The sequence below is a fragment of the Limulus polyphemus genome, unplaced genomic scaffold, assembly GCF_000517525.1.
Source record: "Limulus polyphemus unplaced genomic scaffold, Limulus_polyphemus-2.1.2 Scaffold2042, whole genome shotgun sequence".
Taxonomy (NCBI): Eukaryota; Metazoa; Arthropoda; class Merostomata; order Xiphosura; family Limulidae; genus Limulus; species Limulus polyphemus.
In genome coordinates, this window is record NW_013667652.1 from 15,705 (window position 1) to 31,951 (window position 16,247).

The window sequence follows — 16,247 nt, forward strand, 5'->3', positions numbered from 1 at the left end:
GAATTATAATCTACATATTGATACCAAAATTATTGACATAAGTTCATGAAATAGTAGTTCAATAAAATTTTGAATGCATGTCAACAAACGAGGTGACGTGGCCTTTCACCTGTGATCCATTTTGAAAGGGTTAAATGAGATAAAGAGAGCAAGAAAGCTCAATGGTATAAAGTAAAAGTGCAAATTAAATAGTACATATGATGCTTTCAAGATTTATTTAATTAATGTTTTAATTGCCATAAAGCATATATTGTGAAGGTGAAAGCACTGTTACAATTCTTTTGTTTAATGTTTAGCATGTTGTTGTGGTGAAGGTTGAAAACGTCACCAGTTGTCAGTAGCAACATTGTTCAGACCTTTTGATACACATGAATGGCTTGTGTTAATAATGGCATATAACCTGAATTTGAATCACTAGCTTTTCTACATATTAATAAAGCAAACTGTGTTGCTTCTTTTAAAATTTACTTACAACTTGATTATTATTTCCAATACTGAAAAATGTAACCTGTTTTACAACACTACTGACTCTCAAATGCCATTACTTCATTATAATAATAGTGAAAGAACAGTTATATGTTTGTACATATGCTTGGCTTTTTAGGCCTACGACATGGTTATACAGTGTTACATTTACAAACATAATAGTGTTGAAGTTGAAATAATTGCCAATTTCACCATATAGATATAGTATAGACTATATCTTTTCAGTTGTTCTGCGTGTAGTTAATGACATTCTTATAAGCCAGATGTGGAAGGGTTGTAAACTTGTAATTATCTACCTTGGATGAATGTTGTATACTATGATACTAGTTACAAAATCTTATGTTTGCTTGGCCCTATTTTTGTATCATCCTCTGGGAGTGAGGTTATTCTCAAATCAACTTGTACAAGTTGATATGAGCTAGAGGTTCTGTCCCATTAATATGTTTATTTGGAATTTTCATTGACGTAGGATTGTGGGATATTGCACAAGGAATCTGAATTTAAAATGTGATATTTCATTACTATTTGTTTGGGCTTTGTCCTGTTTGGAAATGTTTTTGTTTTATCCTAACCTGTCCCAGCAACCAGTTGAATTCTTATAACAGAAGTAGAAATTGTCCAGCAAGTCAAGACTTGCACTGTGATTGTGAGTAAAGATACAGTTAATTTATTTACTTATGTTTGCTTATTTTCCTTTGCTGTTTGAGTTCATTTTAATTCTGCGTAATATTTCCAGAACATGCTCTTTGTGGATTTGTGATTCTTATCTGTAGGACATCAGTTTTTCTTAATACTACAATAATATGTACTCCTGTTTATTAACTGATAGCCTGATGCAAAAAAACAAATTATATAAGAAGTAACTATTTTATTAAACCTCATGAATTTGAAACTATGCTTCAATTTCAGTTGAGGCTACTACACTATTCAACAGTTCTGTGTAAAACAAAATTTATTTTGATTGCTGGCTAATTCTTGTAGTTTGCAGACAAACCAAGTCATTGTTTCAAACATTGTATATATTTTCTCCCTCATTTACAAATGACTCTTATTGGTGACTTAGAGGACTCACTGCTAAAGCAATGTTTTAAAGTTTTGTGAATATTTTTTAGTTAGTATTGGTTAACATAGTATACTAGTGCTGTTTTATGAATAACTGTAACAGTATTTCTTTACTATGTATGACATTTTAATTTCTAATATTTATCATTCAGTAGTATGAAAAATATATGCAGAGCAATGTAGGCCTTTTGATGTAGGAGATAAATTTACCTGACTATTGGTTGATGGTTTTTAAAGAACAAACTTTTTATCAAACACATTTCTCTTATTACAATAGATTCAGTTTCTAGATGAGTTGACTTACCAGTAAGTGCTTTTACTAAAATCTAGGTGTATTACCATTAGAGTTAGTCTTAACAAGGCAGTCCATGAACTTTATGTTTATATGAAAGTTAGGAAGAACATTTTCGTAATCTGTCTGATAATAGTTAACTAAATATTAAGTTTTGTTCTAAAACCTGTCTACAGGGAGTGTTTCATGGAATAGACAACTATATTAATGAAGCCAGTTACATGAGCATGATTGGCACTACACCTGGATGGGGTGGAAAGACCTTCATTGTTCAAGTAAGAACTTAAGATGAATATTTTTTTTATCTATGCTGTTATTAGTTCTTTTTAATTTGTGTCACATTTAATGGACATTATGATGGCCTTTGTGATATTCTAAATACAGACATAATTATCATACATCAGCTTCTCTAAGGACAAGTGAAAGACTGTACTAGTACAAAACCAACAGCACTCACATAATTGTGTTGTACTATGGAAACTCATAACATACACCAGCTTCTCTGAGAGATTGTGATTTTGTATATAAACATAAGTATATTGATCATTTTACCAATAGAAAACCATAATCAGTGCAATATAATGATTTTTTTATAACAGAATATTGAATAAGTAAAAAAACAAAAACTCAGTAAAAATGTTTCATAGAAATGCAACACTACATAAGTAGAGTAGGCTTACAATGAGTTGAATGTCTGCATGATTATAATGATAGTTACACACCTAATTGTAGTGGGTTCTGTGTACCCATACTTTTAAATTGGATATTTTGACTTGAAAAATTTTTTAAGGCCTGCCAAACTCCTAAATTTCAACCAGGGTGGGTTAGCTTCACTTTATCATAACCATTAAATGTGTGATATTTTTTGACAAAAGCATAATTAGCCTTTGTTATTTTACTCAAATACATTTATGTGAATAAACTTTGATATTTATATGTATTAACTGCTCTGTAAATTAACATTGTAATTTAGGATGAAAATTATTACGAAAGCTGCTTCTGGTGTGACATGCTAAAGAAAAATCTTAACACACTTTTCAGAAGAAACAGCAGCTTTCTTTGTATGTATTGTATACTGTTGGTGAATAGTGGGAAGATAACTTGGACAAAACTAATTCTGACTGGGTAGGATTATGTCTGGTTATGAAGTGTTTATTATGTGAGAAATAACTGTGAAATGGGCAAAGATACCAAAGGAAAATTTTCAACCATGATTGATTTTTTTTCATATTTGGAAAAAGTTTCAATGTAAATTTAGAATATTTTCTTTTGATTTATTGGTATACTATGTTGAGCGAAAAAGTTTTTAATTCATCCAACAATTAAAAGTACTACATTTGTTGTTTAAACTGTTTTACTCCAATTGTTCACTATATGCATGTCTATTAGCTTAGCATAACAACGGGAGATCAGATGATAGACAACTGTTCTCTTAATTGTACTGTTGAATATTAATCAGTTCTAGTGTAATGAACTTTATGCATTTTAAAGTCTCTAGTATATATATATATATATAAATTTATTTATGAGATTAAATAAATCGGAACATGTTCAAAAATTGTTGTCATTGGCAAAGCCTCCAATAAACCTAATGTGTACAGAATTCAGTGTTTTCTTTCTGTTTGGAAAATAAAAATGTCAAGTCTTTGATATGATGAGAAAAAATTTTATGCACTATGTAAACAATTTGAAATTTGGCTAACAGAAAAAAAAAAGTTGGAGTGTTCTAGCTTGATTTTAAAAGTTGTACTTATCATGAAAACAGTCAAATATAGAAGTTTTCAATTAATACTTTAACTATCTCACTATGGACTCAATACCAGGGACTGACCTCATAACCATTTTGTGCTTGATATAGTTTTCAAACTATAAGTTTTAATACAGGAAGTATATCTTAGTGAAATTTTGCCAATTATCAATAAACATTACAATGCTTTAGTACACAAAGTATCAGATTTTTTTATAGTAAGTTTTAAGATTTTTTAATTAATGATTTTCTCATGCATTTTTTTTTCTTTTCCAATGTTGACTATCTAACATGTAAAGTAATTTTAATTTTATGATTAAAAATACTTTTCTGCATTAGAAAATTATCAAATTTCACATGTGAAATCTTTATAACCTCCAGTTAATTATAAAATTTTGTTCTAGTGAACCAGTATTTTCTAAAATGCAGTCACATTTCAGTTATAATACATTACATATCCATATATATTATTACCATTTACAAATAAGTTCTTAAATGTCAGTTATTTTTCTTAAAACAAAGAACAGTAGATAAAGAAATATAGAAAATGGGGTTTTTTTTCTACTTACAAATTTTGTACTCATTTGCCCACTTGCCATAACTTGCTAAGCCTTGTCAAATTTTGCATGTGGAGGATGTAAAAACAAAATAATGTTTTTAGGTTTTATATATGCATTTTGAAATAACCAAATATTTTAAATTACTCTATCAATATTGCAGAATTCTGCTGTAATTTATCAGGCTTACTAACTAAACTGTATTTGAGTAAAAAAATACTGTTTTTTGGACAACATTTTCACTTACCACTTCCTTTGGTGATTCAAGACAAAGAAATAATCTTGGGAACTTCCCACCTTTTAGAGACTGAGAAAACCACCAGGGGGACATTCTGAGCTTTTGATTGGTTTTTCACATGTCATATACAGAAGTAGGTGTACATAAGGAAGTATTTCCAAAATTGAAAATAGGTGGTGGGGCCACTGTGTTTGTTTCACTAAATTTCAGCAAATAGAAAATATAGGAGGTTCTTATTTTATATTTTAGCTTGTCAGTATTGGAAATTTGAGTTTCTAATCCCTTAGAAACTATAGATTTTGTATCTGGATATCACAAGCATAATTTGAACCAAAGCTACATTCAATACATCACGTGACGTAAAAATCAATATTTAGGAATTTTGTTTTATATATTCAGTTTTAAGTTAAGAAAACTAATGTATAATACTGAAATTTGAATTACAGTATACAGTGTGATACCAAACTTACTGGCTTACATTCATAAAGTAGTAGATCAATAAAATTTTTAATGTAAGTCTACAAACGTGATGAACATGCCCTTTCACCCCTGACCATAGGAAGACACGTAGTGAGAGGGTTAATAGCAGAAATTTGTAGAACTCGAATTCAGAAGGCTTTAAAAAATATGGAAACTGATAATTTTGAAAGATTAAGAATTTTGATTAAGGAAGTTTGAATATTTCTTTAAATAAGAAACCTTTTACTGGTTGTAAGGAACTTGTTGAGACAATGAAATTTGGCAAAGTTTATGGAACTTGCAGAAATTATAAAAATGTAAAATGTGTATTTCATACATATGAAGATCAGAAGCAAAACTTGGTACAGCTGATTTAATGTTATGAATTTATCTTGGTATTTTCAGACTGGGCTTGTAGTAATAAATGAAAAAATAAATTATGTGAGTTTTGAAAAAGACTGGAACTATTTACCAAGTTCTTTTCATATAATCTATAAATTAAAAAAAGATTTAGAAGATATTACCTGTCTCGGGTAGAAGTATGATTATAACAGCTTATCAAAATGGAGTTATTTAACTAAAGAAGAAAGAGAAAAAAACATTCTTCAAACATGGTGCATAATATTGAAGAATACTGTTGAAGACTTGTTATTTATAAAAACTAAGTATGTTAACAGAAATCTTAAGGTTTTATATAACTCTCACTTTAACTTTGCAGGATTAAATGAAATTTGAAGTGAGCTAAATCTCAATGCTTATTAACTTAAGAACATGTTTAGATCTAGATGATTGCCTCAAAGGTCCAGAAATGTTGATACAATATGGTATATAACTTGTTTGTAACCACACTTTCCTGTACAAAAAAACTTCTTAAGGTATCTAACTGTACAGCTAGCTAGCTTTAGTACTTAGGATTTGCTCATTTTGTATTAGTTTAGTTCAAAGTATGAACTGTGTTTGTTCTTATTGGATGACTAACCAGTACCATGATTACTGCATATTGAGACAGTGATACATAGTGCACACTTTTCTCTCAAGTAGTGCTTGTTAAACTTTGTCAGCTTTCAGAGCTTAGGAAACACTGTTGTTCAGACTAAAGTTTGTGTTTTTTAGATGTACGTTTTAGAAATTTTAAAAAAATTGTGGAACAACATAGCTTGACATTAAAAAAGTTGTAGGTTAATATACGGTATTAAACTGGAACAAAATGCTCAGTAAAAAAGAAGGTTGTGTGAAGTTATTTGTTAGAAATGCCACAGTTTCAGTACCAAAATTACGAACTACTGCTGGGAAGACAAAATTGTTCAGGATTTTGGGACAGTAGTTTGTGGAAAATCTAAAAAGATAAGAGAGAGATTAGACTAAGGAAATTAAGTGTTTTGTTTGAGTAATGCAACAAAGTTTGAAACAAGTATGGCCTAAGCTACAGATAGCTACAACCATGAATATTTGTTTTGAGCCTTATCCATCAATAATTAACCATCAGTACTGTAAAAAAAACTTTAAATCCTTACCAGCGTATAGGGTTGTTACTCCAAATAGCACAAGAAGATAAGAATGGTGATCCATTCCCCCTGGATAGAATACCAATCCATTGCAGGTTAACCCTCAGCTAACAGCTAATTATCCATCATACAACTGGGTAGACTGGAATAAGTGGGGTAAAGTGTCTTGTTCAAGGACACAACAGCATGGCATGGGCCAGCTTTGAATTCACAACCATCTGAGTGCCATTCAACATGGTATTACATATTTGACGTTAGAATTATCAACTATTCATTTTACCATACATTACTGATTTAGTTACAGTTTGTGGTAGAAGAAAATAAATATCAAATAGATTATTCAGGGATACATTTTGGAGGTTCTAGAGGTTATGCAAAATGCAAGGGGAACATATTAAAATCTCTTTGCACTCCATCTTGTCAGATTCTGAGTCACACTTCCACATTTTGTGTAGATACACATAGTAAGTTCAGAATTACAGTCAACATTTCTTTCCAATGATGGACTGATCCTGTGCACGTTTGATTAAGGTGTTTTGGGGATTCTTGTTTTTAACACATGATTACTTCAGCAGAATGTACATTGTTGGTGTTATTTAATACTGTTAATCTTATCTTGGTATTATTGGTTTCATGCCCCTCCTCCATACATGTGTTGTTTTATGAAAAGTTTACATTTTGTTTTGAAATAAATTACACTGATATGAAACCTGATGATTATGGATGTTTTTGTAACACTAGGAGTGTTATAAGTTAGATGATGGTTTTACTATGTTTTTGTTGTTTTTCATAGTGCATTAATCTTGATCTTGTTGATGTTATTTCATGTTCTCACAACTCTTTAAAAAGAAGTATCTTGGCATAGATTAGGGCAGAATATTTAAATGTTTGTTTCATTTTCAAAGATAACATTGTTATAGTTTAATGATGAATTTTGAAGTATTCTGTAAAATTAGTGATACTGTTTTCTCCTTGTTACTATATTAAAAGCTAGAAACAAAAATAAGTTAAAGGACTATAATTCTTGTAGGGCCTTGGCAATGTGGGCCTGCATACCATGCGTTACTTACATCGAGCTGGGGCTCGTTGTATAGGAATAATGGAAGTTGATGGTTGCATTTTCAATCAAAATGGAATTGACCCTCGAGAATTGGAAGATTGGAAACTGGTAAGAGAAGTTTTGAGATGTACTCTTGGACAGATATTTAGGCTGTGTTTTCATTTTAAGAAAGTTAATAATGAACTTCAACAGTCTTAGAAGTATTAAATCCTCTAAGTAAAAGGATTGGTAAGTGACAACTTTCAGATAACTTTTGTAGTCTATTTTCAGGTGGATGAAGAGGGGTTATGGAAGTTACAGAATAACTTGTTTATAGGATGTTAGTGTTGTGTTTCTGTTACATAATCATAAACTTTAGAATTATAAAATAAGTTTACTTGATAATATTTTATTATAGGGAAGTGGTACAATAGTAGGCTTTCCAGGGGCTGAACCTTACTCAGGTGAAAATATGCTGTTTGAACCATGTGACATTCTTATACCTGCAGCAACAGAAAAGGCAATAACAAAAAATAATGCTCATAAGCTCCAATGTAAGGTGAGTAGGAATGTTAATATCTTCATTTTTTTAGTAATGTCTTGATTACCAGAAAAAGATCTTATAATTATCTTGTGTGATAGTTGTATATATTTTTTATATATAATAATTATAAGTTATAATTGTATATCATACAAAATAGTTCTTTTATATGAATATAAGAATATAATATGAGGGTGAATAGAATATACAGAATTGTGTTCATATTAGTCATCTAAAACCTCTTGTTGCAAAGAGACTACATAAAATTTGTCAGTGTTAAAGGGCATAAACATTTAACTGTGCTAACGTAAAATCACATGTAGACTTTGCTTACTTTGACAAAAAGAAATCAAAACCAACCAGTATTTCTTACTGATAATATTAGGACTTCTTTTTTCAAGTTGAATTTTTCTATATGGTTAAGAACAAGTTAAAAATAAAAGTTAGTGTGTGTTTGAAAATACTAAGATTGAAAAATAATATCAAATGAATATCAAGTACAGAAAACCAGTTTAGCAATTGTAATGGCTCTTAATTTTTTTTAAAGAAATATTTTCTCCAATTTGTCTAAGGTGCTGTATTACATCTCCAGCTAGGCAAGTGAAAGTGCACATGTCAGGACTTTATATTTACATTCACAATTTATTTAATCTACTTTATTATCATTATATAAAAATCAACTTGGCATCAAAACATAGTTAGTAAAACAAGTTTTAATATTATATAAGTTTTAAGTTATTACTTTTATAAGGAAATATATTTAAAAAATCCTCAATCTTCCCTGGTGTGAGAGATGTATCATTGTTCTCTAGGACTTCCCTCTTTAATTCATTTACCACGCTAAAATCTGGGGATCAATTCTCTGAAATGGACACAGTAGATATCAAAAACAGTCAAACAAACAAGCTAAATTTTTAAAGGCTTCTATTGCCTAGTTAGAAAATCAGATACATTATGATAGCTATAGGATATTGTTTGCTTTGTGCATGTTGTTATTCTGTGTTCTCAGGTGCATTATTTAATTAAATAAAATTTTAGTGTACTGGTATCATTAGTATAAAAAAAAGTTTCATCGATTGTTGACAGCATAAAAACAAAAGAACACAGGTCACTACCACATTTCTTGTTTTTCATGTACTTTATTTATTATTATAAAAGTAACTAAAATGTAAAAATTAGAAACTTATTAGATTAGATTAGGTAAGAAAAATAAAAATAATTCTTGAGATGTTCTCACAAGCAGCACATTCACAAGAATGTCACGTAATTCAATACTGTAACTCAAGCTATGCATTCGCCTCTGAGAGAGTTACAACTTCTGTGGTGGAATTATTAGTTAGACATGGGTCAAGGGGCAATAAAAGTCAAGTATAAACGAATGTATATTGTTACAAGCTTTAAGCTATTTAGTATAAACAATTTTAGTTTACTGTTATAATTTGTAGTCATTCTAGAAAGAAAAAAGGATAACGTAGATTTATTTCATGTTTTTTTTATGGTGGTTACAAGACTGAATTCATATAGAGTTAGGATGGAAAAAATAATAGATAAAATGTAAAGTTTTACTGAAAAAAGTTTGATATGCATTTAGGAGGTTTTAGAGATTACGAAAATGAAACTTGACAATTTCAAGATGAACAAAAGTATTTTTAATCTTAACATAAAAACCACTTTACATTTGGAGTTGTCAAAACTGACTCCATATATATCATGGATAAATTTTTAGTAAAATACTTAATTCAAAAATTGATTTTTTGTGTACAAAAGAATTGTAATGTTTACATAAAACATATTAAAAGTTATAGTGTGAAAACTCTGATGGTCATTTTAGTGTCACAGGTTCAGTGTAATCCATTGAGCCCATAACGAGAGGGTTAATGTGATTAGAAATTACTGTATATAATGAATGTTTTTTCGCTTAATCATTTTAGCTCTCGTTACAAATAAAAGTTATAAAATGTGCTTTTACCATTCCAATAATTGTTTTGGAATATAAATAGTTAGAAAATTTCTGGCATTGAAGTTGTCATCAAATCACTTTAATCTGTGTTTTAGGAGAGCTTATTATGATACAAAATTTGTGCTTATCCTTAGCTGTGACAATAATACTAAGTTGTTGAAAATTGAAAGAAGTTTTATAGCAGGGCAACTGATGATTTCCTTCAGCTATGCCATTGTTCTTGTCTTGTTCATTGACTAGCCACCTAGTGGCATCCTATTTGTCATTTTCTGCAAACTTATGTATGTCACAAGATATCTGAATTATTTTTGTTTGTTGTTTAATAAAGTTTACTGTTGACCAAAAATTTGAATACAGTTGTCCTTTTTGGACACTCCAATTTTTATTGTGTTCGAGGCTTTAAAAAAAGAGGTTTATTGTCAACAGTATGTGAATTGCTTCTTCATGGCAATTTGAAGATCTTTGAATAACTTAGTTAATTTTGGGTGTAGTATGTAACAACACCTGTTCACTTTCCACTAAAGTTAATCATTTGACCATTCTGAAATGTAATATCTTCATTTTCTGTGATCATTAATATTTTCTAAGTTCAAAACAGTAATATACACATACAAGTCAGAGTTACTTTTTTCCCTATTACTTTTTAAAGCTTTTCAAAAATTTGCACAGAAGAACTTGTAGAGGAGTGAAAGCACATGTCATGTATAAATGTTACCCTAATGCCTTAGAGTTTATGATAAAAGCACCACTAGGTGGCTTTATCCTTGTATCAAAAATAAATAACTAATTGGTGTTAAAAATGTTATTAATCCCTATTCTAATTCTAATATATAAGTGACTCTTGAAAAATTGATAAAAATTTCACTTCCCCAACTTCATCTTGTTCACATCATCACAGTTGTTCATGCAATGTGATATTATAAATGGCATCTTGGCTACTACTGTGTCTATCATATCCCAGCTGGCCTGGCCAATTGCCTTGCAATCAAATTCCAGTTATCCTTAAAATTTTAATATCATTGCCACAATTAAAAAATGATGAAAAATACATACCAAAGAAATTACCTATACAGTCATACGTTCAGTGAAAATGTCAGTGCTGGGAAGATTTGACTGTCTAAAGTTTTCCTCCATTTTTGTACAGATTCTTTGTCAGAAAATGTGGTAGAAAGAACTAATATTTTATTCTTGTTATATTTAATTTATCTAACCATAACTAAATAATTAATTTCTGTAGGTGCACTAATTATTATAGAAAGTGTCAACTGTGTATAAACATTGGAAATGATAATGTGATATGTTTGCATTGTTTTAAAATCCAAATTTTATAGCATATATGAATTCTTCTAAGTTTGCCACAGGATAATAAATAATGGAAATTAAACTTATTAAAAATTTTCACATTGTTGAGCAGTTTTTCAAGAGGCAATAATTTGTGTCACATACAAAAGAAACCTATGTTTCATATATTTACAACCTAGATTATTGCTGAGGCTGCTAATGGGCCAACGACTCCCGCAGCTGACAAGATATTGATAGAACGCAACATTCTTGTCATTCCTGACCTGTATATTAATGCTGGTGGTGTCACAGTTTCATATTTTGAATGGTTAAAGAATCTAAATCATGTGAGCTATGGTCGTTTACTTTTCAAATATGAGCGAGAATCCAATTATCATCTTCTGGGTGAGTTTTTAGTTATAATAAGGTAATCTTATAATTGATATTCAAAAGTATCTTTTTAAAATGTTTGCACATAAAAACAATATATTTTACACTGTGCATATTTTTATATGGATTAGTTTGTATGGTGTAGTTTTAGTTGCAGAAGCATACTTTTTTATGAATCAGTTTGTATAGTGTAATCTATTTCATAATATGTACCTTTATCAGTGCTTCTTAAGCTTTTAAGGCTTGCATACCATTTTTTTTTTGTTTACATTTTTTGAAGTAAAAACTCAAGCCTACTTTTAAGAAAATGATAAAACATAGTGCCAGAAAATAATATTTAACACATTCTCATTAATGGGAAGGATGTGATTATTTTTTGTGACACAGTTGAAGAATATGTTGTGCAATTTTTGCTACTTTGAAGGGAAGAAAACGCTGGCAAATGTATTTAGGCCTTGGGCAAGTCTAGAAGTGGGGAGAGTAGTGTGTATATATATACGTGGGAAGTTCAAATTGGGCTTATTACAGATTTTATAATTTTTACTTTAATTTTTTTGCATACCATTGACATTAGCTTCATGTATCACCAGTGGTATGTGCACCACAGTTTGAGAATCCCTCACCTATATACCATGTCTTAACAATCTTCCATAATGAAATAATGGTTTGGGCTGTTTATCTTTTCAGATAGATTTATCATTTATGTTTTGCATACCTTGAAATTTTATAAACTGATTTATGAAACATACTAGCTTGTATTTTGTCTAATACAAATCAGTCACTTGAAGACAGTAGTTTTGAGTAATACCACCAAAATAAAGTTTATATTTTTTAAAGGGTAATTCTTTTCTGGGTTGTAGTGCAGCCACTTATGTTTTCTTTCTCTTAGTATTTTGTAAATTATTCTGAAAAATTAGTTTTTTGTTAGCTGGTTTTTATCCTTTATAATCTATTAATTATATTCTGCTGCTTCACTGCACCTGATCTGTTTGTTATCAAATTCTTTGTTATACAGCACATCTGTAAATTAAAACTATAGGCTTGAGTTTGTGCAGATGTTTCTTTCTTCTGGATGTTTGCTCAAAAAATAGAGGAAACGCATTGTTGAAGCAGTAAAATTTATAGAAAAATAAACTGTCAAATGTGTATGCAATGTAAACATTTACTTAAGCTCATTACATGATCCACTTACAGCATTGTGAAGGAATTCCAAAAACATCATTAGCTCTTATTTAATTTCTTTTAGCAAAATCCACAGCAACACCTTGCATTTGTAGTTCGATGAATTTTAAAGTACAAACAGGAGTGTAAAACGTTTTTCATGTAGTAGCCCCCACAGGCTAGTAGGTATAGGAAACTTGCTAGCCTAACTATTAATTTTCATTATAATGACTAAATTATTATTCATTGCAATAACTTCTTACAGTGTATTACAAAGCTAAAATTAATATAACTTACTACAGTATATGTGATGTTGATGTAATATCTATGGGCAGTTAACCATTCTATATATGTGATGTAGGTATTCCTGGAATATTGAAAGTAATATTATAAGCCGTATTTTTTATGTTGTTATTTAATTTTAGCTAATTACTTTAAGATCAAGTAAGTTATTGAGAGTAGGCATAGAATGTTCTGAATGGACATCACGAAAACCTAGAGGCTTTGCAAAATATCTTGAACAAGGATTAGATATAAATATGGATGAGCCATTCAATAAGCTAAGTAAGCTTTCAGAGTGAAGCAGTGATAGAGTAAAGAAGTTAGTAATTTTCTAGCCACTAGTCTGAAGTATTTGGATGTTAGCTATAGTGCATATTGAGTTTCATCGTACAGTAAGTTGAATTGTTACGTTAGTGTAGTGCAGTTAGTGTCATTTGTAAACATGAATTAAAAGATACAACAATCTTCAAGAGTGTAAAAATGAAGGGGGAAATAAGCTAATTTGTTATCATTTATGAGGACTGAACTTTCAATTGTTTTCACCATATAACTCAAAAGAACAATGTTACAAGAATAATGTGATTTAATTCTGAAAATAAAAATGTAAAATCTCTAGATAGGCTATCCAGTCTACATATATGATGATTTCAATACAGTCACATGGAAGTCTAACATTTTTTCTGTCATACCTAGGGAAAAGTCTGGGATTTTCCAAGAGGGAGGTGCGAGTCATTTCTTTAAATTTTAAAAATAAGAGTTGGATTTTACACACATGCACATATTACTAGCCCCTGTAGGTTAGCACCTTGCATTTCACAGTTGTCTAAACTCAAAACTTGGTAGTCTTGGGGATCAGGCTATTGAATTTTTATACTCTTGACAAAGCATTGTGGTATTAATAAAGTTATCAGATTGAATTATTTCGGATAACTTTCAGATAGTATGCAAGAACCTCTAGAGGAAAGGTAAAAATGCATGAAGTAGAACAGCAATACAATGATACTTCATTTACTATTTCTATCTTCAGAGTTTCTAAATACAAAAATTTAATAGGTATTACTTGTTAATCAGTTGGTTATGATAAAATTGTAACAAGCATATATAAAAGAAACTATAATTCTAATTTTTGCTTTGTTGTGTTCAGTTGCTTTGCCACAAGTTAATTATATTTTGATCTGGAAAAAAAAATATAAATGAAGTATTGCAAGGTGAAATATGAAAGTAAGAAACAAATATATATGAATTACACTTTGGAAGTTTCGGGTTAAACAAATAGTGACAGGCCATACTGTAGTACTGATATTATCAGATAACTCACTGCACAACTTCAATGTCAAACATGAGTTCATGAATTGAAATGTATAGTTTTTGTGTTAGGTATTTTTCCTGTACTATGTATATATATATATCTTACAGAAAGTGTTCAAGAGTCATTAGAGAGGAGGTTTGGAAAAGCTGGAGGACGTATACCGGTTATTCCCAGTGAGTCATTCCAGAAAAGAATATCTGTAAGTTTAACTCAGAGGCATGCACATTAAACTCTGTGGAATGCTCTTCTTAGTAGTCTATAATTTTAAGCATGTAGGGAAAACGTTTGTCTTTATTTTCATTTTATAACCGTTTATCTCTACTCATTGTAGACTTTAGCATGGACTTTTTACTTCCTCTACCTGGTCTTCTATTACTATGTATAAATACAGTGGTTAGAATAGTTAGCTGTGAATAGATCTTTCTTTTGATTTCATTTTGTACTTTTCAGATGTTAAGAATTAACACTTAATAATGAATGATCTAATTTCTAGTTGTAAGTTTTAAACATAGAAACTGTATTTATTATATCAATCATTGAGTATTGTATTTTAGACAGTTATGATTTATTCATAGAAAAATTGTAAAGCTGCATCAATAAATGTTTTTCTTGATAAAAATAATGTTTCTAAAGTATGAAAAATACAATTTTTGATGTTAAAGATAACCCCACAAAAATCTGCTTCTTCATTGTTGTAGTAATACAATATCAGCTCATTTAATTTCTTTCAAAATATCTATTACATTAAATATATTTTTTAAAAATGTTAAAATAAAGTGTTTTAGAATATTCCACCTTTTTTCTGTATTTATTACCTCATAGAATAAAACTGTATAAATACAATACAAAATAGATTTTGCATTTCTAATTTGTAAAAAGTGAGGTTTAGTTCCATTTACAGTGATTTTTCAGATAGGTTCTATAAAATAATGATATTAGTACTAATTATGTTCTGCTGCAAGTTGAAAAAAAATTGAAGAACTTATAAAAAATGAAGGGTATTACTTTAGTGATACCTCCCTTAGTGCAACGTTAAAAGTTTTAAAAAACTTTTATTTTGAAATCTTAGGGAGCATCAGAAAAAGACATTGTGCATTCAGGTCTAGATTACACCATGGAAAGGTCGGCAAGGGTAAGTCTTTAATATAAAACCAATGAAAATGTTGTGTAAAGATTGGCATGCATTAAATGTGCTTATTTACATAGTCTCAAGAACATTTTAGTAAAAGAAACAAAGTAAATACAAACACAGATACTGTGGTACAGTATTAAACCTTTGGTGGTGTTTTTGTTGTTATTTTATATTTCAATAATATGTTCAGAGTTCACTAGAAATAGACTTTACAGATATCATATGTTGTATATGTAGCAGCTGTCTGATTTAATCAGAATCATTATGATTGGTCACCTCTTTTGTTTGTTGTTGTTCTAAATTCACATTTGTCTTCATTTATTCCAATTTTTATTAGTTTACTTCTTGTGATAAACTTATCAAGTTTAAATACAATTGAAGCTTTGAGTTTACGTTTAATTTTTAAATTGAACTTGTGAAGTGTGACAAAGAAGATAAACAATGGGTGTAACTATTTTCTCAAATGATCATTGATGCTCACAATAAGTATAAATACCTCAAGTCATCATTGCAAGTTTACACTATATACAAGATTTTCCGTAGACTTGGTGCCAGCTACTTTGGTTGCTGCTAGCAAGTCATGCTTTGTATATTTATTGCTTCCTCACTACTTCAAGATAACTTTTTGACAGTGAAAGGTGATTTACCTACATGGACTGCTAAAAAGCACTGAAAAAATATCGGGATAAACATGAGAAGGTATTTCACAGCTTAACTCTGTTGGCAGTGGTATCCTTTACTGTGCATGACACAAGGTTTTAGTGTCTTACATTCAAAATTTTATTAAACTACTTTTTGTTTATGTT

General features: G+C 29.7%; 1 protein-coding gene across 1 annotated transcript in view; it reads left to right on the top strand.

The window, feature by feature from the left end:
* LOC106465758 (glutamate dehydrogenase, mitochondrial-like) overlaps positions 1-16,247 on the top strand; it is a 34,715-nt gene that overhangs the window by 14,121 nt on the left and 4,347 nt on the right. Inside the window, exons 5-10 of the mRNA XM_013925992.2 lie at positions 2,017-2,115; positions 7,377-7,514; positions 7,804-7,944; positions 11,368-11,572; positions 14,417-14,508; positions 15,379-15,441. Coding sequence (XP_013781446.1) covers positions 2,017-2,115; positions 7,377-7,514; positions 7,804-7,944; positions 11,368-11,572; positions 14,417-14,508; positions 15,379-15,441 — 738 coding nt within the window. The remainder of the gene's footprint in view (positions 1-2,016; positions 2,116-7,376; positions 7,515-7,803; positions 7,945-11,367; positions 11,573-14,416; positions 14,509-15,378; positions 15,442-16,247) is intronic.